A 26,903-nucleotide genomic window follows, 5' to 3' on the forward strand; every position below is an offset into this window, starting at 1 on the left:
CACCCCGCCCGGCGTCACAGGGAGCAGGACCCCGCCACGCCACAGAGGAGGGCGCTTCCAGGAACCTCGCGAGATCTCTCCTGAGCCGCGGACAGAGTCTGGTCGCCTGGCAACCACAGGTGGGCAGTGGAGGAACCTGGCACTGGCGAGAGTTACCAAACCGGAGTTACTCCCGGCTCATCCAGGACCGGTAGGGGCATTCGGGGAAGAGGCCTGGGGACCGAGGAAACCCTCCGCCAGGTTTCTCAAACTTGCCTGCCAGTAAGACTTTCCCGAGGCACTTGTTGAAATGCAGATCCCTGAGCCTCTCTCTCTAGACATCTAGAATTTCTAGAGAAAGTCTGGAAGTCTGTGTTTTAAACAAATGGCTATCATCAGGCAAGATCGGGAAACAGCTCTGGAGGCGGGAGGCGGGTGGAGGGTGGCCGCGGAGCCGAGGGAGCGGGATCTGTGGGTGCGGACCTGAGTTTGCCAAGGGGAAAGTCTGAGCGATTGAGAGCATCTGGAAGCCAGTGAGCCTGGGGCTGGCTAAGGGAAATACACTACAGTCTCGATTTGAACCGTCCACCGCATCTAGCCACAAGGTGATGAAAGCCAAGGGCCTGTAAGGCAGCTCCAAGTGCCCGCCCTGGCCATCTGGGGAGAGATTCTGGCAAGTGGAGCCCCGAGATAACAGAGATATCTACTATGGAAAAAACATGAAAAGCAATTTCTCACCCTAGTCGATTTTGCTCAGTGGCTAGAGCGTAGGCCTGCGGACTGAAGGGTCCCCGTTTGATTCCCAGTAGGGGGCGTGCAGGAGGCAGCCAACCAATGATTTTATCTCATCATTGATGTTTCTCTCTCTCTCTCTCTCTCTCTCTCTCTCTCTCTCTCTCTTCCTCTCCCTCTCTGAAATGAATAAAAATAAATTTCAAAACAAAACAAAACACAGTTTCTCAGACTTTGGAAAATAAGGAACCTTTTTTAAAAGAAAACCAGGGACATCCCACAAGTGTTGACATAATTATTTTCATTATAATGTTCTAAAATGTATCCAAATCCAACCTAAGTTTAGTTTAACTCCTGAAAATTATACTTTCTCTAAAACGAACTACAATGCCAATGAAGTTTAAAATTATTATATGAAATTTAAACATGATAAATTGTGGTGTTTGGGTGAAACAATTCTCTTGTGGCTCTGACTGTTGCAATGCAGGTTCTTTTGATTAACAGCCTCTATTATTGTATGTTATGGGTTGATTCAGTTCTCTCCCTTTCCACATTCAAGCCTCTGGAAAGTTTTCCTATAGTTTGCTGAGGCGGTCCATTGGCCTTCTCTTGGTTTAATAAATAAGTCATGTATATATTATGTTTGCCTCTTTCATTTTCTAATTATCTGAGAGAATTACATTTATTTCTATACAAATACCAATTAGTGCAATGGAACCTAGAGACAAAATCCACTTATAGCATAGTCATTCATGAGACTTCACATAATCCAAAATGTTTCTTTTAGCCTAGGTTAGAAAGCAGAGCCTGAAGCAAAAACTCTGTGGTAACAGTTTCTGGGGGTTGTTATCACAGGGAAACAGGAGAGACAGGACATTAAAAAAAATGCGACAGAGATGGAGAGAGCAAAAAGTTCTAAACATGATTTCAGAGGAACGTTTTTTTTTATTATTTTATGTGCCTCAGGCATGAAACAGCTCTGGCCATCGACAAAGGCATCAAGCTAGGATGAACTAAGGACTGTACATCTGCTTTGCCCCTGACTGATATAAGAGCAGAGGAACATTTTGAAATGGTTGTGCCTCCTAAAAGTCCATGGGGGAAAGAGGGCATCACATCCTTCCTAGTACAGGGTTGCTCCTGCATGGCCACTTGCACAACAGTCTCCTGCCTCAGCTGTAAGGGAGAAACCCTGTTGTGTATAACCTCTTTAAGATCTGCATTTCACCACAGTTAGCAGTGTAAAAAAGATATTTTAAATTTCCAGAAAAAGTTCTAAAATTTTTAAATAGCAACCAAAGAAATCATATCTTCAATACATGCAACCCTGAGTGGCCATCAGTAGTTTTAAACCCTACAAAAGCTCTTACAAATGTGCTAAGATGACATGTACATATACAAGAATCATAAGAGCAACAGTGTAGAAGCAAAAAAATTCAAACACCCAAAGATCTATCATCAGACTAAATTTCTTACAATGGAATATTGTACAGCAGTGCAAGTATTTTAGAGCCACTTTAGGCTTTTCAACCCTGAAGAGTCTCACAAACAAAAAATTAAGCAAAGAAGAAAACTAGAATCAGAATAATGTTATTTATGACAGATAAAAAACAATAGTATATGTTGTTTAGATATTCATACATATGTAGTAAAAGAAAAGTATAAGATAGAGGAATGTCTAAAGTTATGATAAACTAAATTTAAAAGAATGGAGAGGGAGAAACGTATAGATCTGGGTTCCAAATAGACTTGTAATGTTTTATATTTTAAGCTGATCTGTGGTCCATGGGTGTGGTGTTATTCTTTATACCTTTATTATGATGTATTTTAAGCAAGATTAAGAAAAGTTATCTTAATTAGTAACGTTCAAATATTGTCATGATTGAAATTTGATCTGTAAACAATCTTTCATGCCCAGAATACCACACAAATTGAGGTGTTTTGTTGGTGAAATCCCAGATACATCCTATATAATAAAAGCCTAATATGCTAAGTGTCCTGTCGGCCAGTCGGCTGTTCAACCAATCAAAGCGTTATATGCTAATGATATGCTAAGGCGGCTCAACTGCTCGCCATGATGTGCACTGACCACCAGGGGGTAGATGCTCCAACTGGTAGGTTAGCTTGCTGCTGGGATCTGGCCAACCAGTACTGAGCGAGATGGGCTGGACACACCCTGGAGCCCTCCCGTGGTTCCTCTGCAGTGGTCCCTCTCCAGCCCCGATCATGCACCTGTGGGGTCCCTTGGCCTGGCCTGTGCCCTCTCACAATCCGGGACCCCTCGGGGGATGTCGGAGAGCTGGTTTTGGCCCAATCCCGCAGGCCAAGCCAAGGGACCCCACTGGTGCACAAATTCATGCACCGGGCCTCTAGTTGGGATAATAATGCTCAATTTTAAACTGTATTTTTGCTTACATTTTTTAAGAGGATATAAAGCAAAATGGGAGAAACTGGAATATGTATCACTTAAAATGACTACAAAAAATGGATTATCTCAAACTATGGACCACATATGCATATCTTACATAGAGCAATATTTGATTAATAGCATGTTCCCCTTATTTAACAACCCTAATATAGTTGTTAAATTTAACATACTTTGTTGTTTTTTTGTTTAGGTTTTTGATATTTATAATAACTTTGTTCATAGTTGCCCAAACTTGGATACAGACTTTGAATGATTATAAAGTCAGTGTTTATTAACATATAGTTCATTTTCAAAATTTTAAAGAATCAACAAAAATGAATATATATATATTTTTTGTCAATGCCTGTTTTCAAACTGATGACCATTCTGGTCTAGGCACTGCTGATAATGCAAAGCAATGGAATCGCAAACATCAAGAATCATTTGGCTTGGTATTTGTGTGCCCTCAATTCGTCAACTATTGCTGGTTTTGTACTGTTAAGTTTATCTTTTATGTATCCCTATAAAAAAAGTCTAGCGAATAAATTTTCTTTGTTCAAAGCTTATTCTAGCTTCACCCATTATTTTGAATCAGTTAAGCCTGAAAAGGTGTGAAAATTGAATTATCAACTGTTAAAGTATGTACACATTTTTGTGTCCCCCAAAAATGTATACACACTTTGAATAATTATAAAGGCAGTGTTTGTACTTCAACTGCGTTTTCAAACTTCCAGTGGCATTTTAGGATGAATTTCCTTTGTTCAAAGCTTAGTCTGGCTAAAAAGAAAGAAACATCAATTGAGCTATCAGCTTTGTTAAAGTGTGTATACATGTTTTGGGGACACACTGTATTCCAGATGAAATAGTGAAGTGAATAGTGTTTGCCTTATCTGTGAACAAAATAGTAGAATAATGATGATGATGACAAACATTTATTGGCCTATGTATGAGGCACTGTGTAGAATACTCTATACATGATTATCTCATGTAATCCTCATACTATTCCTTGGATATTGGCCTAATTTTATAAGAAACTGAAGTAACATGCCCAAGATTGCCCAACTGGTGAGCAGTGGAGTGAAAGTTTGAAACTAGACTATCTGGATTGAGAAACTTTGCATTGTTATCTCTTTATGGATTCCTAGAGGCCTGATGCATGAAATTCGTGCAAGGGGCTCAGCCCTCGCAGCCGCGGTGGCTTGCCTCAGCTCTCGCAGCCCCGGCTTTGTCCGGAAGGTCGTCTGGAAGGTCACTCAGTTGTCTGGCCTAATTAACATATTATGCTTTTATTATTATAGATAGTTGTAGTAGCATAACAAAATTTCAAAGCCAGCCCCATTTTCAAGTATTTTGCACCACTGTCCTATGTATATATTCAAAGTTCTCACACCATTTGCTCTGATTTTGGGATTTAGTAAATATGATCACAACAGATATTATGGAAAAAGAAGCCAGGAGACGTGATCTCATTCTTACATGCCACTCGCTGGAGTAGTTTCAGGCAAATCTTTGAACCTTAGTTTCTTCACATGACAGACAACACTAGATGATAATCCTTGAGAATACTTTTCTACTCCAAGAGAGAAAAACGGTATTTTAACAGATGCCCATAATAAAAATTCAATACTAGGGAGAGGAAAAGACTTTTAAAAGTAAATGAGCCTTGTGTATTTAACTAATTTTGGGGGACAGGAGGGGGGGGGTAAGAGATCAACCGAAGGACTTGTATGCATGCATATAAGCATAATCAATGGATATAAGACACTGGGGGGTAGGGGAGGTGGGGGATTGTCAAGGGCGGGGGGAAAAAAAGGAGACATATGTAATACTCTTTGTAATACTTTAAGCAATTAAAAAAATAAATAAATAAATAAATAAAAAGTAAATGAGCCTTGTGTATTTAACTAATTTTGGTGTTTTTAATGTTTTAATAAAAGAATTTGGTCTATAAACTTAGAAAATACCTAAATGTCCCTGAAAATGTCTATGACCTAGCTAATCAAATAGTTTTATATAAGAAACTTAAAACAGGAGTCCTCAAACTACGGCCCGTGGGCCACATGCAAATACAAATATTGTATTTGTTCCCATTTTGTTTTTTCACTTCAAAATAAGATATGTGCAGTGTGCATAGGAATTTGTTCATAGTTTTTTTTTAAACTATAGTCCGGCCCTCCAACAGTCTGAGGGACAGTGAACTGGCCCCCTGTTTAAAAAGTTTGAGGACCCCTGACTTAAAACGTCAATATGGTTTTTTCTAAATATTCCTTTTTTTCTTTAATTTTTAGAAAGTTGGGCATAAAGCAATATGTAAACCTGCTTCTTGGCATGGCATCAGAACAGAGCTGAAATACTAATTTGATTTAGACAGAAATCATGGTTCGTTTGACCTTGGATCTAATTGCCAAAAACAGCAACTTTAAACCCAGAAAAGAAGAAACCACCTTACAATACCTGAAGAAAATAACTCATATAAATTTTTCAGACAGAAATATAGATGCAATTGTAAGAACTCTGAAATTATTTCTAATTTTTATATAATTAGCTACGTAAAGTTTAGAAATTGTCAGGTTATACCTTCTTATTAACTATATTTTGATTATAGTTATTAACTATATTTTCATTAGTCAGCCTTATATTGTGTTATTTAATTTCCTGCTTATGTTAAACTTTTTAAAATTAACTTTCTATAAAATATACCATTGTGATTGTTAAATATATATGTTCCCATAAAATACTCTACGCCCTAACCGGTTTGGCTCAGTGGATAGAGCGTCGGCCTGTGGACTGAAAGGTCCCAAGTTCGATTCTGGACAAGAGCATGTACCTTGGTTGCGGGCACATCCCCAGTTTGGGGTGTGCAGGAGGCAGCTGATCGATGTTTCTCTCTCATCGATGTTTCTAACTCTCTATCCCTTTCCCTTCCTCTCTGTAAAAAATCAATAAAATATATTTTTAAAAAATTACTATATAGCAAACTAGATTTAAAAGCACATGTTGGAAAATAATTTCAAAGGTAATTACTCATATGTAATTCCCTAACCTTGAAATATTAATTTTAACATATAAAAATAGTAAGAATTAACTGTGTGACTACCATATTTCAAAACTTTAACAGGGAAATCTTTTTCCCACATATTTTAATGGTTATATACATGTAGATTATACTCTTTCAGTTACATCCGACAAGATTATGTTTACTTGGATATACTCTAAAATTACATTTTCTCTGTGTTAAGACAGTTCTTGAATTTAATTTGGGAAACTTTAAAGACAACAATAACCCATTTAGGCCATTTGTATTGGTATCCATTATCTATATATATACAAGCCTGAACAACCTTTACAACTGAATGACCAGAATGACCGGTCGACCAGGAGCTGCCCCCTGGTGGTGAGTGAGCTCCCATAGCCAACCTCCCGCGGCCAGCCAACCTCCTGCGGTCCCTCCTCCGTCCCTCCCCGCAGCCAGCAGGCCCTGATCGGCCTGGCCCCAATTGGGACTGAGCCAGGCAACTCGGATCGGCCCTGATCGCTGGCCAGGCCTAGGGACCCCACCCGTGCATGAATTCGTGCACCAGGCCTCTAGTCTACAATAAAATGCTAAAGACTATAGATGAGAGGAAATTTCTTGGAAACATATAACCTAAATGAGGGCAGGGACTATGTCTATTTTCTTCACATCACTCTAAATTCCCCATCCAATACTGTGCCTGTCTCATTATAAGTGCTTAATAAATATTTACTGAATGAAAGAATGAATGAATGAATTTTAAAAACACCAAAGCCCCAGGCAATATTGTCAATTAAGATAATGGAAGTTTTGTTTGTTTGTTTGTTTGTTTGTTTGTTTGTTTGTTTTTTCAGAGACCCTACCTAGTCCCATTCTATATCTTTTTCCATTTTTCTGGTGATCCTTCTCTCATGAATCCAATGGCCCAAATCTCATGTTTCTCTTTTGTTGCCCAAAACTCTATACCTCACCATACAATATATAGGCTGCTTTCTACAGCGCCTCCCTTTAAAGTTTTTTGGCCCCTCCCAATCAATGCTCCTTCAGTGTGGATGTTAGGAGGAAAGCAAACTGATGTAAGGTCATTTACACTAAGAATACTTGTAAACTTAAAGTTCCCAAGATGTGTTTGTATTTTAAAAGATCATAATAAAAGCTGAAATATTTTTGAGCCAAAACTTCACTCTATCTCTTGCCTACTCAGTCTAGGCTGACTCTACCAGCACACAAGAAATGACAGGCTTTTAAAATACCTTTAATTATTTTTCTTATCTCAAATGTAACTGGTGTTCATTTGTATATAATACATATAAAAAGAAAGAAATTGACTTTTAATTTTACCATGTAGAGAAAATCACTATTAACATTTAGGGAATGTCCTTCCAGTCTTTTTTCTAGGCATAGATTCATATAATTTTACAATAGTGGTTCACTGAATGTACTGTTCTCATTTTATCTTTTTTTTTTTTTTTTGAAATATATTTTATTGATGTTTTACAGAGAGGAAGGGAGAGGGATACAGAGTTAGAAACATCGATGAGAAACATCCATCAGCTGCCTCTTGCACGCCCCCTACTGGGGATGTGCCTGCAACCAAGGTACATGCCCTTGCCCGAAATCGAACCTGGGACCTTTCAGTCCGCAAGCCAACCCTCTATCCACTGAGCCAAACCGGTTAGGGCTGTTCTCATTTTATTATGAAATTTATAAGATATTACTAAAGAAACTAAAGGATATTTAATGGCTATATGGTATTTCCTTCAATGGCATTATCATAGTTTATCAATTCATTGTTCTTGAATATCTAGCTGACGTCCAATTTTCAGTATTATAAATCACAACAATTCCAATCCTACAGAAAGACTAAGAAGACCTGATTTATAATGTTGGAGCAATAATTTTTTAAATGCTTCAACTCCCAGAGAAGCCTAATTGCTTCCAAGAAAAATTGGTTGCACTGGGAAAATATTTCTTAACAAATATAATTTTATAGATATAGTTACAGAATACTAAAACCTATAATTAATTTTGTACTTATTCTAGTCTTGTTTTGAATGTGCTAAGAAGAGATATTGTTCTTTTATATTAAACTTAAGAATATTACAGAATGATTTAAGTGAAAAACTATCTTAAAAACAAACAAGTTTTCAAGAAAAATTAAGTATGACCTGTTTTTTGTTTTTCTTTTAGGATGACCTCTCTCTTTGTAAAAATCTTAGTGTTTTATATTTGTATGATAACCATATTAGTCAAATAACTAACTTGAATTTTGCCACAAATCTGACCCACCTGTACCTACAAAACAATTGTATTTCATGTATAGAGAACCTCAGTTCGTTGAAGAACCTGGAAAAACTGTAAGTGCTTTTATTTAATTGTCATCATTACAGTAATATTTTTGCATGCAGGTATTTCCATTATCTGTTGTTTTGTGGAACAGGCCACAATTTTTATTCTCTTTTAGTAGTATTAATAAAATAAATTGTTTCAAATGTAGTATCAAACAATTTGTGTTTTATTAAGCCTGATATACTTTTCTTTTGCAGGAGGTTGTCTTAAGGGCTTATAGAAAACCTAAAAATATCCTTATGTAGGCTCAAATAGTGATAAAAGTGTCCATGGAACTCAAATGAGTTTTGTGCCGTTCAGAATCACATATCTGAAAAGGGCAGGGTCATAAGATTAATGTTGATGTAAACTTGATTATAAAAAAGGCATTTTGCCCTAGCCGGCTTGGCTCAGTGGATAGAGCGTCAGCCTGCGGACTGAAGGGTCCCAGGTTCGAGTTCGGCCGAGGGCACATGCCTGGGTTGCGGGCTCGTTCCCCAGTAGGGGGTGTGCAGGAGGCAGCCAATCAATGATTCTCTCTCATCATTGATGTTTCTATCTCTCTCTCCTCCCTTCCTCTCTGAAATCAATAAAGAAATATATTTTTTAAAGAAAAGGCATTTACTGTGCCTATAATGATTTTAATTAAACAATGAAGACTGGTTGATCCAATTTCCCCAGACTAAAAGAACTATCAGTGCTTCTCAAAAAGTGGGCCAGAGGCCTTAGAATGGGGAGAGGACAGTGGGGTGGGAAATGCTGGGTTCTTTAGATAGTTAAGTCAGAATCTCTGTGGGTTAGGCCCAGAAATCTTCATTTTTAAACCTACAACCCTAGGTGATTCTTCTGCACTCTATATATGAGGAGTATGGGTAAATAGTTTAATAAAGACTATTCCCATTCTCTCACTTAAAAAAACAAAACTTCTTAGACTAAATTACATGTAAAAATCATATAAACTTTTCATTAATTCAATATAAAAAGAACATTTTGTATGTATGATTTTCACACAGTTCAATGATTTTGTTATGTTTTTATCATGTTTAAAGACCATGATGTTCATAGAATGTCTACTTAAAATTATGTCTCCTATTCTGCAGGTATCTTGGAGGCAATTACATTGCTGTCGTAGAGGGTCTAGAAGGATTAGAAGGACTGAGAGAGCTTCATGTTGAGAGTCAGAGACTTCCCCTTGGAGAAAAGCTTCTGTTTGATCCAAGAAGTCTTCAATCTCTGGCAGTAAGGCTACATTTGAGTGTTCTAACAGAGAATGTCGTGATGAATAGTTATGGACCAGGAAGGTTTATTTGGACATGTAGATTCTCTGAATATTTATAGGCCAACTGAGAGTTTATTTGAGGGCTAAAACTAATTTCCCCCACATAATTCCTCAGAGACTCAGCAGCTATAAAGTGGGGATAATATCTGCTTCTAGGGCTATTGGAAGAATCAAAAGAAGGATATTAAAAGACTATGTAAAGTATGAAGTTTTAACCATGTTAATTCACTCATAATTTTAACCTTGGTGATTATCATAACTCAAAAAGCCTAAGGAAAGATGAGTGCACATTTGGAAAATTTTAAACAACCTAGAGAATCTTTACAATAAGTCATTTTTTTTTTTTGCTGGATTTTGATTTGATTGTAGACTGTGCTACATATGGCTGGGACTCATCAGAAGCAGATAGATCTGGGAGCACTGGATTTGATGCTCCAGCTGTCACTTGACATCACATGGAGGTGTCACAATGAGTTGAGCTACCAGAGGGTGCCACAGAGGCTTTTGCTAATCCTCAAAGCAGGATTTGTTAGAGGAAAGCTACCTTCAGTTCTGGGCAATGGAATATGGTTGTTATATTTACAGATTTTGTTGATTTTATTTCAGAGGGCCAAGAAATGGAGGGCAATACTAGTATAAGGTTTTTGAACCAAACATATAACAATGAAAGGATGGTGCTTTAAATAGGAAAAGAAATAGGTGACTTGGTTTCTATCCTACCCCTTCTACCCTCCCCAACTGTGTCTGAGCTCAACCTCAATTGATCTAACTAGACCAGGGGTGGGCAAACTTTTTGACTCGAGGGCCACAATGGGTTCTTAAACTGGACCAGAGGGCCCGAACAAAAGCATGGATGGAGTGTTTGTGTGAACTAATATAAATTCAAAGTAAACATCATTACATAAAAGGGTACGGTCTTTTTTTTTTTTTTAGTTTTATTCATTTCAAACGGGCCGGATCCGGCCCGCGGGCCGTAGTTTGCCCACGGCTGAACTAGACTGACACCACTGTGGGAGTGGATAGTTTTATTACAAAACACCGCTGAAAATATTTTTGCGTACTCAATTTTTGCATATATTCAAGCAGATTCTGAAATTCTAAATATAAGGCATAATTTTTAAATCTATATTTCAAGTCTTAAAAAGTGTCAAGAAATATCTTCTTTATGTTAGCTTTGTGTAGATGCAATCTTTGTAGAGAATCCTGGCCCTTAGATCTTAAGATGGCTTTTATTTAGTGTTGCTGTATTGTATATTTATGTCCTCATTAACAGCTGATGTTGAAATTCTTGTTAATTAATTATTATTCTAAGTAGCTTCTGAACATATGGATTGTTAAGTGAAAACTACATGGAGAGATCAAATTAATTCTTTAACAGTGTTTTCTTTAATTAATTCTTTAATTCTTGGCCAGTGTTTTCTACTTAGAAAAACAGACAAAACAATTTCTTCCTATGTGAGTACAAATTTTAGTGACTTTTAACACAAAATAATAACTTGCTCAAGCTGAAATAAGCATGTTTTCTACATTGTTATCATTTGTTCATTGGGACATCTTTTTTTCTTTCTTTGCTTCTTGATTCTTAGCTTCTTTTTTCTATAAATTTCTCTTATGCCTTGATTAAACTTATAAAATACTAGAGGCCTGGTGCACAAAATTGTGCATTTGGGGGGGGCAGGAAGGGCCCCTCAGCCCGGCCTGTACCCTCTCAGACTCCGGGAGCCCTCGGGGGATGTCTGACTTAGTGGGCCTAAGCTGGCTGCAGCGGAGGCAGGAGAGGCTCCCGCCACTGCCACTGCACTCACCAGCTGTGAGCCCGGCTTCTGGCTGAGCCTCACTCCCCCTGTGGGAGTACACTGACCACCAGAGGGCAGCTCCTGCATTGAGTGTCTTTCCCCCAGGTGATCAGTGCACATCATAGCGACCGGTCATTCTGCTGTTTGGTCAATTTGCATATTAGCCTTTTATTATATAGGATAGGTAAATTATATCACAATTACTATAGTTCTAAACATTCAATATGAAAAAATATATAACACAGAAACAAAATCTTCATGGGTTTTTATTTTCTTGCCTAAAGAGCAAAATAGACTGAACTGAACCATCTTAAAATTTTCACAGATTAGGATTTCTGGTTCCAATATATAGCACTTAATTAGGTTGTTTACTAATGCTAATTTAATTATTTTCTTACAGAAATCCCTCTCTATATTGAATATCAGCAATAATAATATTGATGACATAAAAGACTTAGAAATGCTGGAAAATCTTCATCAGCTCATAGCAGTTGACAATCAACTTCTGCATGTGAAGGTAGTATAAAGAAAAATTAATTTAAAAATACTTACTTGAAATTGCTATAAAATGTATTATTTTAAAAACTATTGTGGATTTGTTCTAAAAACTAGCTTATTAATCTTTACTTCTTAATATACTTATTTGCATAATTCTGTCCTCTTACCTGATTTTCTCTTCTATATCCAATGCTTCCCGCACTCACCAACAGAAAAAAAGTTTCTCTGAGTAGGAAGTTATGCTTTTCCCTCTGTTTTATTTTCCATAGAATATTCCCCTCTAGAGACTAGATTTCTTGCCCCTTACCTCTGATCTCCCAATGAATGAGTTTCTAGTAACTATGACTAGACCTGAACTTTCTACTCCTTGGGGAAACCATCTCCCTTGTGTAGCTTTTTCTGAACCTCCCCATCAAATTCATTTATTCAAAAATATTTTATTAGAGTGTGTGTCCCAGGTACTGTTTTAGACTCTTGGAGAAACATTTTCTAGGCACTGGGGATACAAATGATGAATAAGACAAGTTCTCTACCCTCAAGGAGCTTACATTACAGTGCGACAGGGGAGGGCACCAGGAGAAAATAAGCAGAGAAGATTGTGAAAAGCACTCTGAAAGAATTAGGTAGGCCCTAGCCGGCTTGGCTCAGTGGATAAAGCGTCAGCCTGCGGACCGGAGGGTCCCGGGTTCGATTCTGGCCAAGGGCACATACAAGCCTGGGTTGCAGGCTTGATCCCCAATGGGGGGTAAGCAGGAGGCAGCCGATCAATGATTCTCTCCCATCATTGATGTTTCTATCTCTCACTCCTCCCTTTCTTCCTGAAATCAATAAAGAAATATTTTTTTTTAAAAAGAATTAGGTAGGATGACATAATGGGACATTCAGGTTATCAAGAAAGGCCTCAAGCCCTGACCGGTTTGGCTCAGTGGATAGAGCCTCGACCTGTGGCCTGAAGGGTCCCAGATTCGATTCCGGTCAAGGGCATGTACCTTGGTAGCAGGCACATCCCCAGTAAGGAGTGTGCAGGAAGCAGCTGAATCGATGTTTCTCTCTCATCGATGTTTCTAACTCTCTATTCCTCTCCTTCTCCATTCCTCTCTGTAAAAAAAAAATCAATAAAAATATTTTTTAAAAAAAAGAAGAATCTCTTACCCTTTGCAAAAAAGAAAGAAAGGCCTCTGGCAAATGACACTTATGATGAGATCTAAAGGATGAGAAAGAAGAAATCTGAGAAGAAATCTAAGAACATGCTAGGCATAGAATACAAAGGTTCTGAGTCCAAAGAGAGCTTAAAGTGTCCAAGAAACAAAAAAGAGGCCAGTTTGCTGTGATAGTGATCCCAGAATCTAGCTCAGTTTCTAAAATGTTGGCAATAAGTAATTTTTGAATGAATAGACAACAGTATAACATGAGATTAGGAAGGAATGTATAGGAGCCAGATCATAAAGGTCCTTTTAGGCCATGGTCATGAGCTTGACTTTAAGTGCAATAGGAAGTCACTCAAAGGATTACATTTTAACAGAATTCTCTATCAGCTATGTGAAAAATAGGTTGCAAGAATGACAGTAGCCCTAGCCAGTTTGGCTCAGTGAATAGAGTGTCGGGCTGAGGAATGAAGGGTCTCGGGTTCGATTCTGGTCAAGGGCATGTTCCTAGGTTGCAGGCTAGATTCTCAGCCCCAGTGGGCGCATGTTCAGGCGGCAACCACTCGATGTGTCTCTCTCACATCGATGTTTTTCTCTCTTTGTCTCTCCCCCTCCCTTCCACTCTCTCTAAAAAATCAATGGAAAAATATCTTCGCATGAGGATTAACAACAACAAAAAAGAATGACAGGCCCTAACGGGTTTGTCTCAGTGGATAGAGTGTCGGCCTACGGACTGAAGGGTCCCGGGTGAGATTCCAGTCAAGGGCATGTACCTTGGTTGTGGGCACATCCTCAGTGGGGGGTGTGCAGGAGGCAGCTGATCGATGTTTCTCTCTCATTGATGTTTCTAACTCTCTATTCTTCTCCCTTCCTCTCTGTAAAAAAATCAATAAAATATATTTTTAAAAAAAAGAATGACAGTAAAGTGACCAGATGGGAGACTACCATAGAGGTTAAGTATGAGAAGATGGTTGCTTGGAGATGAAAAGGAGTGAATGGATTACAGGTAACTTTTTAGGTTGAACCCACAGAACTTGCTTATGAGTAGGATGTGAAGTAATAAAAAAAAGAAGAATCAAGAATGACTCCTAGCTCCTGTGTGAAGAACTGGGGAGATAATGGTAGCCTGATATTTAGAACCATGCAACTGGGTAAAAGAGAAAGATAAAGAATGAGGCCCAGGCCAAGACCGGTTTGGCTCAGTAGATAGAGCGTCAGCCTGCGGACTGAAAGGTCCCAGGTTCGATTCCGGTCAGGGGCATGTACCTTGGTTGCGGGCACATCCCCAGTGGGAGGTGTGCAGGAGGCAGCTGGTCGATGTTTCTCTCTCATCGATGTTTCTGACTCTCTATCTCTCTCCCTTCCTCTCTGTAAAAAATCAATAAAAATATATATAAAAAAAAAAAAAAAAAAGAATGAGGCCCAGATTAAGCACAGAAATACTCCAATACTTTAGATGAGAAGGCACCAGGAGTCAATGATGCAAGAGAAGACAAGAGGAAAAAGAACTTCAAGAAAGTTCTTGCACTGAATGCTATTGAATGGTTGACATGAGGGCAGATAAGATGTTAATAGAAATGCATTAGATTTAACAACAGACTATGTTGGGTCAAGTATCATATATTAAGCATGTTTCAGAACAGAGTGCCTTGGCAAGGGTTTGCCAAGTTTTTCTTCTACTCAAAGCCACAGAAACATATTAGAAACTTTCTTCCTTGTCATGGTTTGAGAAACTATAGGCTTTTCATGAAATATTTCCCATACCTGAAATTTCCACATATAAACTAAAAAATAAGAGAAAGGAAAATGAAAAGACTATGTGGATATAATACCTTAAAAAGAAAACATTCAGGAAGTCCAGAGGTTGGTACATGCCAAAAGTTGCTTTTCCCTCCCATTAGAGAAGATATACAAGGAGTGAGGATAAAATCTCAAGTTCTTTTACTTCCAGCAAGAAGACACAGCAATTAAAAATGCTTAGCCACAGCTTCGTGGAAGTCTGAATATAATCTTGCATGGGGTTTATTTGAAATGTGCTTTTGTGGTCCATTTTACATCATCCTCTGAAGGCTTAATCAAAGGACATATTGAAGTTTAGCATCATAATATTAACCTATTTCTCTGTATGTATTCCTGGGGCCAGATCTCCATATTTTTGGCTTTAATTTTTCCATTATTTGCACTCACTGATTGAAATTACCCAGAAGCTACTGACATCAAACCCTGTGCCATGGGAGAGAAAGCTCAACATGCCATACATTAGGTCACTGACATCCATCCTAAGAGACTTCAGCAACAGACAGCTTTGTGCCACTGGGAGAAAGAAGTGGACATCATTAGAGAATCCTCACAAAACCACTATAATTACCCAAGGTTTTTAGCATTGGAGCAGCTGCTTTGATATGAACAACCATAGGTTCCTCAAATGCATCGACAGAAAATACATGAAATAAGATAAATGAAAAAATAATGGTCCCTTGGATGGTTAAATAACTGAATCTTCCAGTCAAGATTATGGTTTGAGCAGTGAGGAAGACATTTAAGAAAAATTAAAAAGAACACAAATAACAAGGAAAAGCACTGCCATGACAACGGAAATACTAGAGCTCTGTGAAAGGAATAAGAAAAAGAGAGAAATGGGTCAATGGGAAACACAGACATTCCAAAACAATATCCATGCCCTCGCCTAGAGCTACGTTAGAGGTGGAGGAACAGGATAAGGACCCGGAAAAAGTTGGGTGGCCAAGTGGCTTCGGTCCTTCCTGCTGTTTTGGGTCTCATTCCCTTACCTCTCACTTCTACAGACTCATAGCTGTCAAGGACAACTTCCCCCAAGATCCTCTAACCCTACCCTCATCTCTCCTATTCACTAATCTAAAGCTGGTCTCACACAGAGAATTGGGGCAGCAGAAGGGCAAGTGAGGACAGTGGAGAAGTAGAGGAAGAAATGAGAGGATTAATCTAGTCTTTCTCTTTCCATGTATGTAGCCCTCTAAGCAAATATTTCAAAAATGGTTCCATATAGAGAGATAGAGAGTTAGAAACATCGATGAGAGAGAAACATCGATCAGCTGCCTCCTGCACACCCCTACTGGGAATGTGCCCGCAACCCAGGTACATGCCCCTGACCGGAATCGAACCCGGGACCCCTCAGTCCGCATGCCGACGCTCTATCCACTGAGCCAAACCGGTTTCGGCTAGTCTTTCTCTTTCCATGTATGTAGCCCTCTAAGCAAATATTTCAAAAATGGTTCCATATAATTTCTCCTTTACAATTCCTGTCCTGCTCCTAACCCCAGATCCATTCATCCATGCATTCACTCATTTCTTCTTATCCATCCATTCAAAACACCTATCATGTGGCAACACTTATTAGACAACTGGGGAGACAATAGTGAGCAAAAACAGATACAATCTTTAAGAAGAGCTCTCAGCATTGAGAGGAAGAGAAACATTAAGCAAATAATCAGGCAAAAACAAATGTAAAAATTCACCCATGGCGAGTAGCACAAAGTGGAAGTATGTGGCTCTGAGAGCCTATAATAGGGGGATTTGCCTTAGTTAGGGAACTCGGGACAGCTTCGCTTAGGAAGGGATTGCTGAGCTGCTCTCTGAGAAAAGTAAAGGGTTTACCAGGTAAACAGAATAGCATGTGCAAAGGCCCCGAGGCAGGTGAAAGCATCGCAAAAATGAGAAAAAGGAAGCAGAGTGAAGGTGAACCATAGTGCAAATAAACTGGTGGGTAAACGTTGCACAGGTCATAACAGAGGTTTGTCTTCATCCTAAGAACAATGGGGAGACACTAACGGTGTTTAAGCCAGGAGTAAAGTAATTAGCATTTTGAAAAGATCAGTATGGCTACAGTGTAGACGAGGGGTCCTCAAACTTTTTAAACAAGGGGCCAGTTCACTGTCCCTCAGACCGTTGGAGGGCCGGACTATAGTTTAAAAAAAAAAACTATGAACAAATTCCTATGCACACTGCACATATCTTATTTTGAAGTAAAAAAACAAAACAGGAACAAATACATATTTGTATTTGCATGTGGCCCGCGGGCCGTAGTTTGAGGACCCCTGGTGTAGACCAAGCATGTCAAACCCGCGGCGCATGGGCCGCATGCGGCCCACAACAAATATTTTTGCAGCCCAGCCAATATAACGGTATGAAACATTTTAATAAAATTTTCGTAATTTAATTTTTACAATATCCTGCTATACGTAATTATTAATAACAAACTACAATGTTCGCTAATGACGGATTACTACTAGTATAATCGGGTTGCATTCATTTCCCTTACGCCCCTTACATGCAGGCGCACCATTTCTCTCCACTAATACTAGCGGCGAATTGCCACATCATTAGTCTTGGACTGACTTGTTTGGTGTGTGCAACAAAATATTTCGCTTTTGGAGAATGAGAAAGATAGGTTTATTTGCATTATGCTTATTAATTTGTGCAGTTATTCAGTGTCTGGTAAGTTAATGTTCAAGAAAAAATATTAATTTTTATTAAAATGTTCTATTATTTTGTTAACGATTATTCATTTATTTCAGCCCTTTGTATTCAGCATGTCTCTATCAAAAAAATAAACCTACATTTCTATGAAAATTGAAGTTTTTGTTTTTTTGTAGCCCACATAAACTTAAACCTGTTTATTTGGCCCGTGTTAGTCTTTGAGTTTGACATGCTTGGTGTAGAGAATAGATTGGAAGAAGTCTGGCTAGTTAGAAAGTGAGAGATGGTGAAAACCTGAATAGGGTTGGGATAAAAATGTTGTGAATGAACATATTGGAAAGCTGTTTAGGAAGTAAAGTAGACAGGATTTGGTGGTGATATAAGGAATGTAGCAGAAGGAAGTCAAGAGTCAGGTTTTTGCCTTGCACCATGGAAAATAGAGAACTCAAAGAGTTAGGTTTGGGGAAAAGGGAGATCATGAATTTTGATCAATTTTGAGGTGCCTTTAAAACGTTCCATAGAAAATATCAGGCCCTAACTAGTTTGGCTCAGTGGATAGAGTGTCAGCCTGTGGACTGAAGGGTCCCAGGTTCAATTCTAGTCAAGGGCATGTACCTTGGTTGTGGGCATATCCACAATAGGGGGTGTTCAGGAGGCAGCTGATCGATGTTTCTCTCTCATCGATGTTTCTAACTCTCTATCCCTCTCCCTTCCTCTCTGTAAAAAATCAATAAAATATATTTTTTAAAAAAAGAAAATATCAGGCAGACAACTGGATATAGAGGACAGAGCTCAGTGGATAGAATTCTTCAGCAAATTGGTTAAGTAGTCACTGAAACTGCCATCCTGGATGGGACTGACTAGATATGCAAGTATGATGAAATGCTCAATATGGCATCCCACAAAATCTGGTTCTTCTTCTCACGTATAGATGACCCTTCCTTCCTTGGTGTAATAGATGTTTTACTAATATCAACATGGACATTCTCCTTTTTCTGAAATGTCTGTATATATATGAAGAATATAGTGGGTTAATGAAGAAAAACATTTTTCTAGCCATGATTTTACATTTTGCTGTGGTCCAGGGAAGAAAAAAAAACCACTGAGAGGAATAAATGTAGACTGTGGAAAAGGAAGAAACTGAATTGATGCCACACCTGCTTCTGCTCCCCAGAGAGAGAGAGCACCAGCGCTTGGGAAACATGGTGATGCACTATGAGGGGGTTTTATAGCACCATCGCCACACAGTCTTTGGGTTTTTTCCCTCTTTTAAATAGGTTGTTTTATGGCTGCCCTATCCAGGCAACAGTCTGCCACGTATAGCAGTTTTTTTTTAAAAATATATTTTATTGATTTTTTACAGAGAGGAAGGGAGAAGGATAGAGAGTTAGAAACATCGATGAGAGAGAAACATCGATCAGCTGCCTCCTGCACACCCCCCACCGGGGATGTGCCCGAAACCAAGGTACATGCCCTGGACCGGAATCGAACCCGGGACCCTTCAGTCCACCGCCGACGCTCTATCCACTGAGCCAAACAGGTCAGGGCAGTATAGCACTTTTTTTTATGAGATGTTTTCTCTGTTCTGAAAAGCAACTTTTAGAAAACAGAATGTTCATACATTAGGGATTCTTATGGTCAGAAGGTTGTTACTTGTGGGGTTAGAGATTCATGCAAGATGCAGGGAGCCTGAAGAATGTGGAATCACACAGCTGTGAAGGGGGAGAGGTCAGTAGGGAAGTGCTCCATAGAACCGAGACTGAGAAAGTCTGAGATTGGCAATGCGATAAGGTGATAAGGGATGAGTCTAGCAGTTCTGGTTCAGAAGCCCCAGGCTGCAGGAGTGCCCAGTGATTAAGGAAGCAGAGGCAGTGGCCTAGACTCATTACTCCAAATGTGGTCCTAGGACCGGAACATCAGCCTCCGAAATGCAGAATCTCAGCTTCTGCCCCAGACCTAACAAATCAGTAACTGCATTTAAATAAGATCCCTAGGTGATTCTTAAGCACATAAAGTTTGAGGAGCACTGGTGTGGACTACTCTTTCAAGAAGTGTATGATGATGGGTAAGAGGATGAAAACCAGAGAAGGAGACAATGAAAAAAGAAATGAAAGAGAAGATTCCAAGAAGAGGAGGCCTGTGGAAGAGGGGAAGGGATGGAGAGAACTAATTTATTTAGAAAACGAGGTGGGACTCTTTCTTGGTTGAGAAAAATGTGAAAGAAGAAAGGAAGTATGAGACCCAGGGCGGATAAATGAGAAAACTCTGTAGGCAGAGGACCCAATTCTTCCCCATAAAACTGGTGGCAAAGTCAGTCCTTGAGGAGGAGGGGAAAGAGAGGTTAGGCCAAACAATGCTCCATAGTTTAGAAACTCCTTTCTTTCACTCACAGTGCTCTTGTTTAAATGACATTCACTTTTGGTTAAAATTTCTTTGCATTTTTTTCTATAGCTCCTTAAATAGGAGCATCAATGTATTAAAATATTAAATACTTTAATGACCATTTACAATATAACTTTTGCATATCTCCAAGTAGTTGGATGAGCCATGAACTTCAATAGGGCCAACATTATATAACTTACTGACACTATTAAGTCAAATAAATATTATAGTTACAAAAATTTATAAAACGTGAAAAAATTAAAAAAAATTTAATTTATACCTAAAGTTTTTGTCTGCAAAATTTGCTAAATAAATAAAATATCTGAAAAGTTCATCTCACAGTCAAATATATTAGTGATTTACTTCATTAGTTTCCTAATGACCATTTATCATGAGGTAAAGTATCTTCAAGTAAATGGTGGAAATAAAATTTTTGATGTGTTTGCCTCTTATATAAACTAAATATTTGATTTATAAGACACCAACGAATGAACAAACCAATATGGCCTGTCATGTTTTTCCAGTTTCTAATTTATTCAACCTCTGCTCAGTATTGATCCTGACAAGCAGAGTAACCCGAAGATAAATTTATTTACTCCACAGTTTAGTCAGAAACAAGCCCAAAATTATAGATTTTCCCAAGCAGATGATGACAGGCAGTCAGGGGGATGACAAATTGCTGTCTTTAGATTTAGTTAAGACAGTTGGGCCAGACGTTTCCGATAAAAATTGGAGCATGCTGGTCAAATACAGGTTCGTCCGTGGCCATCATTAATTGTAGAGGGAGCACTGCCAGTGCTGCCGGCGCCCATACAGGAGCTCAGCGCCAGCCCTGCATGGGAAACAGAACTGGCTCCTCGGGATTTGCAGCACTCCTCTAAGTGATAGCATGACATGATCATTTATCAAACAGAGACTGTCCAGAAAAGTGTCTGCTCCCTTTAGTAACTTATTGAAGAATAGGAAAGTGAAAGCATTTTATTAAAGACAGGAAGGCAATGAACAACCAGAGCGTATCCAAAGGGTAATCATATTTCAGCACAGGATTAGTTTAGTCTTAAATAAACATGCACTGGAGGGAGTATGTCGAGGGTCATTTATCAAGTGAGGGACAATTAACAAAACTCTACAGGACTCTTTTATCTATATAGATGTAAAGTTCTCTTATTGTTATTATTACTGAACTTTTGGATGATGGGACATTGTATTCAACACTAAAAAATGCAATGCACAATTCCTTCCTTAGAGGTTTTTAGACTGAGAAATACAGAGAAACTCTCACATAAAATAATTATGGCTGTATCAAACACTGTCAAACCAATGCTGTAGAGAGGAGGGGGAGGGAGAGGGAGAGAGAGAGAAACATCAATGGTAAGAGAATTATCAATTGGCTGCTGCTTGCATGCCCCCCACTGGGGATCAAGCCCACGACCCGGGTATGTGTCCTGACCAGGAATTGAACTGTGACCTCCTGGTTCATAGGTTGATGCTCAGCTACTGAGCCACTCCAGCCAGGCTAATTTTCATTCTCTTAATTTTGGTCAACAGAGAAGCTTCTGATCCACTGTCATGTAGTTGACTTATAAGAAAGCTCTCTTCAAAAGTTATAACTTCATCCTTCAGTCCTGAGCCCTGGATTATGCTCTCCACAGAATTATCAACATTTATTTTTATTAGCAGCAAAATATTTGCTTTAAAGTAATGTTTTGTCCTATTAAAGGTAGTTTTCCTTTATTTTTTGCCTTTGGCTATTGAATTTTTTAAAATCAATTCAAGGCTATAGAGTAGAAAAACAGTCTCTGCATTGCTTGTTTGAAGTAATTCATACAGACTAAATTTATCTGATTTCAAAAATTAAAAACAACTTTATGACACATATAAGAAGTAGTCCAAGTATATTTCACTTCCACTAAATATCTAAAATAAAATATACATATTAAAAATGAGGAAGGAGAGAAAGCAAGGAAAGGGACAAAAAACAAGGCATTGAACAAAAGGATTGTGACAATGGAAAAAGAAACCCAAATTGGGAGAAAGAGGGCAAACTGAGAGAGCAGGTTCTTAAATGCTATTAATCTGTTTTTCTGACATTCATTTGGATTGTAGACCATGGAATAACTTAACTACTCCTTGAAATATCAATTAGATGATTTTCTTGTAACCATAAAAACACACAAATGTTTATGATATACATAAAACAAAACTGTACCCACATGACAATTAAAAAAAGAAATCCCTATGTTCAAAAAAAGAAGGCCGAATGGATACATGACAACATATTGAAAATGATCTTTGGATAGGAAGCATGCAAGTGATTTTTTTCTCATATTTTCCCCTTGACCTTTTTACAGATTTTTAAAATAAATATGTATTCTTTTATAAAATAAAAAGCAAATATTGTTTGCAATGCCAATGGACTGCTTACTCACTGCTCCTTAATTGCCTTAATCTGGACACTTCCATAAATTCCACTAAGAATAGAGCATCTTCTGCAGGATGGATGGCCAGAGGGGCAAAAGTTTTTTCTGAACTGAGTCCCTTTAAGGGACTATGACAAAGAACAGTTCCATGGCCCCCAACTCAGGACCTCATTTTCTGCCTTCTCTTTAGACCCCTTCCATTATTATTATAGACCATTATATCCAAAAATGATTTATCATACACCTTCTATGTAGCTGGCACAGAGCTAGAACTCCACAAAAAGCAGTAATTACCTTTATAAACAATTAACTGAATGAAAATATATTGATAATTATGACATATTTTGTCTTTTTCTTCTATAATTATAGGATTTGGAATTTTTACTGAGCAAATTGATGAAACTGTGGAAAATGGATCTAAAAGGAAATCCTGTTTGCCTCAAACCAAAATACAGAGACAGATTGATACTGGTCTCCAAATCACTGGGTACACATTTATATTAATATAATTTTCTTCGAAAAAGAGACCTGGTTCACTTTTTGGTTAACTTAACAGCAAGCCTTCAGAAATATAATACGTCATCTGGATCAACTTTATGGGGGGAGGTAAAAGAGGGCATAGGGAGGTTGAGTGTTGATAGGAGGATACTTGACTTAGGGTGGTGAGCACACAATATACGGATGATGTATTATAGAATTCTACACCTGAAACCTATATCATTTTATTAACCAATGTCACCTAATAAATTCAATTTAAAAAGACAGTTTTTAAAAGGTCAACTTTAAATTCTATGTATTTTTAATAACAGCAAAAGTTAAAATTGAGAAATAAAGCATAAAATATCTGCTGTTCAGAAATAATTAATCGAGGCACCAGATACTCTTTCCTTAAAAAAAAAAAAAAAAAGATAATGTGGCTGTTACTAACAAAAATGGTTGGTCATAAATGTGTAGAATTTGCTCACCTTTTGCCGAATTCTCTTAGGCACAAATCCTCTGAAGATCACGAGCTTCTTTAGCTGGGTTCTGCGGACCAAGGTTTTCACTGCTGACACTTGCCAAATGGTACCCTAAAAACATATAGGAGTTCCTTTCATTTGATTGAAAGTGCAGCAGGATGGGGAGTCCTTTATGAGACCCTTACAATCATAACATTCCTCAATATGCACTATATCGGGGACATGGACCAGTGAGGGACCAAGTTATATAGCACCGGAGAGACAAGCCTGGCCTCTCCCAAAGGAGATTCATGAGCCAATTTCCTATATCGGAATTTCAGTGACATGGGTATAAAAACTATGGCAAAACTCTTTCAAAGCTCATAGCTGTAGTAAACCTTGATTAATCATAATGCTAGTGCAGTGATTCTCTTGGGGGAGGAAGGGACTGACACAAGGGCATGTCAGAAATATCCAAGAAGGTTTTTCACAATATTCTGCCCATCCCTTACCCCACCAGCCAAGGGTAGGGAACAGAGAACAGTCATGTGTAATTTTCAAAGCTCTATAGATGATTCTGCCATGCACCACCCCCAACTGTCTATCTCCTCCTCTCTCTCCCCAGTGCACACAATTGTATTAGTCTATTTTCCTCAGGAAGCAGAGTAATAAAGTAAATACAATTAATGTTTGATAATTAAGAATCTTCCAATGTTTATGAATCATTTCTGGAAACATATCTCATGATACAGTACCATAGGCAATGCTGTAACAGATATGGAGACAAGTGTACTAATTTCCAAGTAAAGAGAATTTATTCAAAGTTAAAAAAAATAAATCTTCTATAACATATTTTATGATTATAAAATTTAATACATATTTCTTCTAGAAAATATAGAAAATAAATATTATTCATAATCCTGCAAAATCTATTTAGACTTTGGTATGTGTCTTTACAGTCTTTTTCTTCTATGTATATATACATATATAACAAATTATCTTTGATTTAGCTCATTTAATTTCCTTGTTTTTCCTAAATACAAAACCAAAAAAAAAACAACCCACAAAGTTAATTGAAGGCCTGATTTTATATGTCCCAGTAAAAAGAACTATATGGAGCCATTTTCTGTTTTGTAAGTAACCTGGCCTTATCAAATAGATACTTGTTTACTTAGTATGATGGAAGCAGCTCATTAAAACAGATCTCATGGGTCTCTGATCTTGTATCCATTTCCTGGCTTCCCCTTCTGAACCACCTCTACACCTAATAACCTCAAATGAGATCATTTGCTAAAAGTGAGATAGAATCAGATTTACTGAGGCATAAGCTAGTCATTCTTCAGCTTTGTCTGAAACATTAACATAAGGAAGTGGGTTATGGTAAAAGATTTAGGTTTTTCATTCCTTATCCTCATAATAGATGTTTTAAAAATATGTACTGACTTACACATAACACATCCAAAAATATACTAATAAATTATACAATTAATAAAAACATGTCTGGCAAAGATATCAATATATACCAGTATAAGTGGTTGGGAAAACTGAGTGTAAAAGAATGACCTTTAATAATAAGTTATAAGTACTAAGATGTATAATGATAGGTGCTTTGCAGTCCGAGTTCCAGGAGAAGAGCTGGCGAAAGGCCGCCGTGTTCCTTCATTTCGATTCTTTCTCACTACCTGAGACACAACTGTGTGAAATATGAGTCGGCATATAACACCAAGGCTCGATTGGAGTTCAATACTAGTAGAAGATGAAGAATCAGACCAGCCAGTTGGAGCCGAGGTTGACCAGCAGCCCAGGGATGAACAACCTCAACAAGAGGAGCCACCCACTGAGAGTCAGGATATTACACCTGATGAAGAGAAAGCAGATGCAGGAGCACCTGAGGTTCAAGGGACTGACCTTGAAGCTGATCTTCAAGAACTGGCGAAACCAATGACTGGGGCTGAGGGTGGAGATGATCCTGAAGTCATCGGGCATGCTTGCGCAAATCCAGAGCCCATTGAAATGCCAGAAACAGGGGAAGGAAAACCAGCCATTTAAAGGAAGATGATCTGAAGACACACAGACTATTCTTATGCTGTATACTTCACTGTTAAAGTTCTCTCAATAAAGTTTTACAGCATTATCCAAGGAATCTTGAAAAAAAAAAAGATGTATAATGATAAAATATTTTGCCAATTTCTTACATTATAATTTGGAAAGTGCTATTATTCAGTTTAAATAAGTACAAGAGACAAGCTATGGAAACAATTATACTTCTAGAGTTTATGGTTCTAGTTAATATTTCCAGTTTCATCACTTGATTTGGAATATAACAATATTATAGATCATATTTAAGTGACAATGTTAATATTTTCAGTAGTACAATTAATATTTTATCAGGATATTATCATTTTCCCTTATAAGAATATGACCCAAAAAATGTTTCTACATTCTGGAATCTAGCAGAAGACATTACATGGATGATGAGAGAAAATATATTTAATTTTTTAAACTGCTATATAAGGAAATTTTGCTAGAAAAGATAACATTTTATCTTAATGTTAATTAAAGGCCACCTATATTCATGTGATTAAAGTCACATAAAATATCCTATAATTTTATAGTACAATATATCATATACAATAGAATACTATCAAAAATTATTAAAAATTAAGTTTAAAGAAAAACACAGCCCTAACCAGTTTGGCTCAGTGGATAGAGCATCAGTCAGCCTGCAGACTGAAGGGTCCCAGGTTCGATTCCAGTCAAGGGCATGTACCTTGGTTGCGGGCACATCCCCAGTAGGAGGTGTGCAGGAGGCAGCTGATCAATGGTTTCTCTCTCATCAATGCTTCTAACTCTCTATCCCTCTCTCTTCCTCTCTGTAAAAAATTCAATAAAATATATTTTTTAAAAAAAGAAAAACACAGTAAGATGCTCATGATACAATATTTAAAAGTATGCTGTAATGCTGTATAAAGAATTCCAATTTTATATAATACATATATATGTACATACATAGAAAACAAAAAATTGCTAAGAAATATACTAGTGTTATCAGCCCTAGCTGGTTTGGCTCAGTGGATAGAGCATCAGCCTGCGGACTGAAGGGTCCCAGATTCGATTCTGGCCAAGGGTACATGCCCAGGTTGCGGGCTTGATCCCCATTAGGGGGTGTGCAGGAGGCAGCCGATCAATGATTTTCTCTCATCATTGATGTTTCTATCTCTCTCCCTCTCCTTTCCTCTCTGAAATCAATAAAAAATATTAAAAAATAAATTGTTATCAGTGATTTTTAGTCATTATTTCTGGTGAAATACAGGCAATGTTAATTTTTTTGTATTTTCCAAATGTCTTACAATATACAAAAATTATTCATCTAATTTAAGATGCTTAATTTGCGCCGAACCGGTTTGGCTCAGTGGATAGAGCGTCGGCCTGCGGACTGAAGGGTCCCGGGTTCGATTCCGGTCAAGGGCATGTACCTTGGTTGCGGGCACATCCCCAGTAGGGGGTGTGCAGGAGGCAGCTGATCGATGT

At 38.1% G+C, this 26,903-nt stretch overlaps 2 protein-coding genes across 2 annotated transcripts; both read left to right on the forward strand.

The window, feature by feature from the left end:
• Positions 1-5,406: 5,406 nt before the first annotated feature.
• Positions 5,407-22,938, forward strand: PPP1R42 (protein phosphatase 1 regulatory subunit 42). The gene is made up of 5 exons (XM_023755431.1): positions 5,407-5,623; positions 8,322-8,488; positions 9,560-9,698; positions 11,935-12,051; positions 22,804-22,938. The coding sequence occupies exons 1-5, from the start codon at positions 5,495-5,497 to the stop codon at positions 22,936-22,938; spliced, it is 687 nt and encodes a 228-aa protein (XP_023611199.1). The 5' UTR covers positions 5,407-5,494.
• Positions 22,939-24,879: 1,941 nt separating this feature from the next.
• On the forward strand, positions 24,880-25,421 carry LOC111826415 (P antigen family member 3-like). Its single transcript, XM_023755432.1, has one exon. It carries the CDS (start codon positions 25,077-25,079, stop codon positions 25,419-25,421), a length of 345 nt encoding a protein of 114 aa, XP_023611200.1. The 5' UTR covers positions 24,880-25,076.
• The last annotated feature ends 1,482 nt before the right edge of the window (positions 25,422-26,903 follow it).

The sequence above is a fragment of the Myotis lucifugus genome, unplaced genomic scaffold (genome assembly GCF_000147115.1).
Source record: "Myotis lucifugus unplaced genomic scaffold, Myoluc2.0 scaffold_77, whole genome shotgun sequence".
In the NCBI taxonomy this organism is placed as follows: domain Eukaryota; kingdom Metazoa; phylum Chordata; class Mammalia; order Chiroptera; family Vespertilionidae; genus Myotis; species Myotis lucifugus.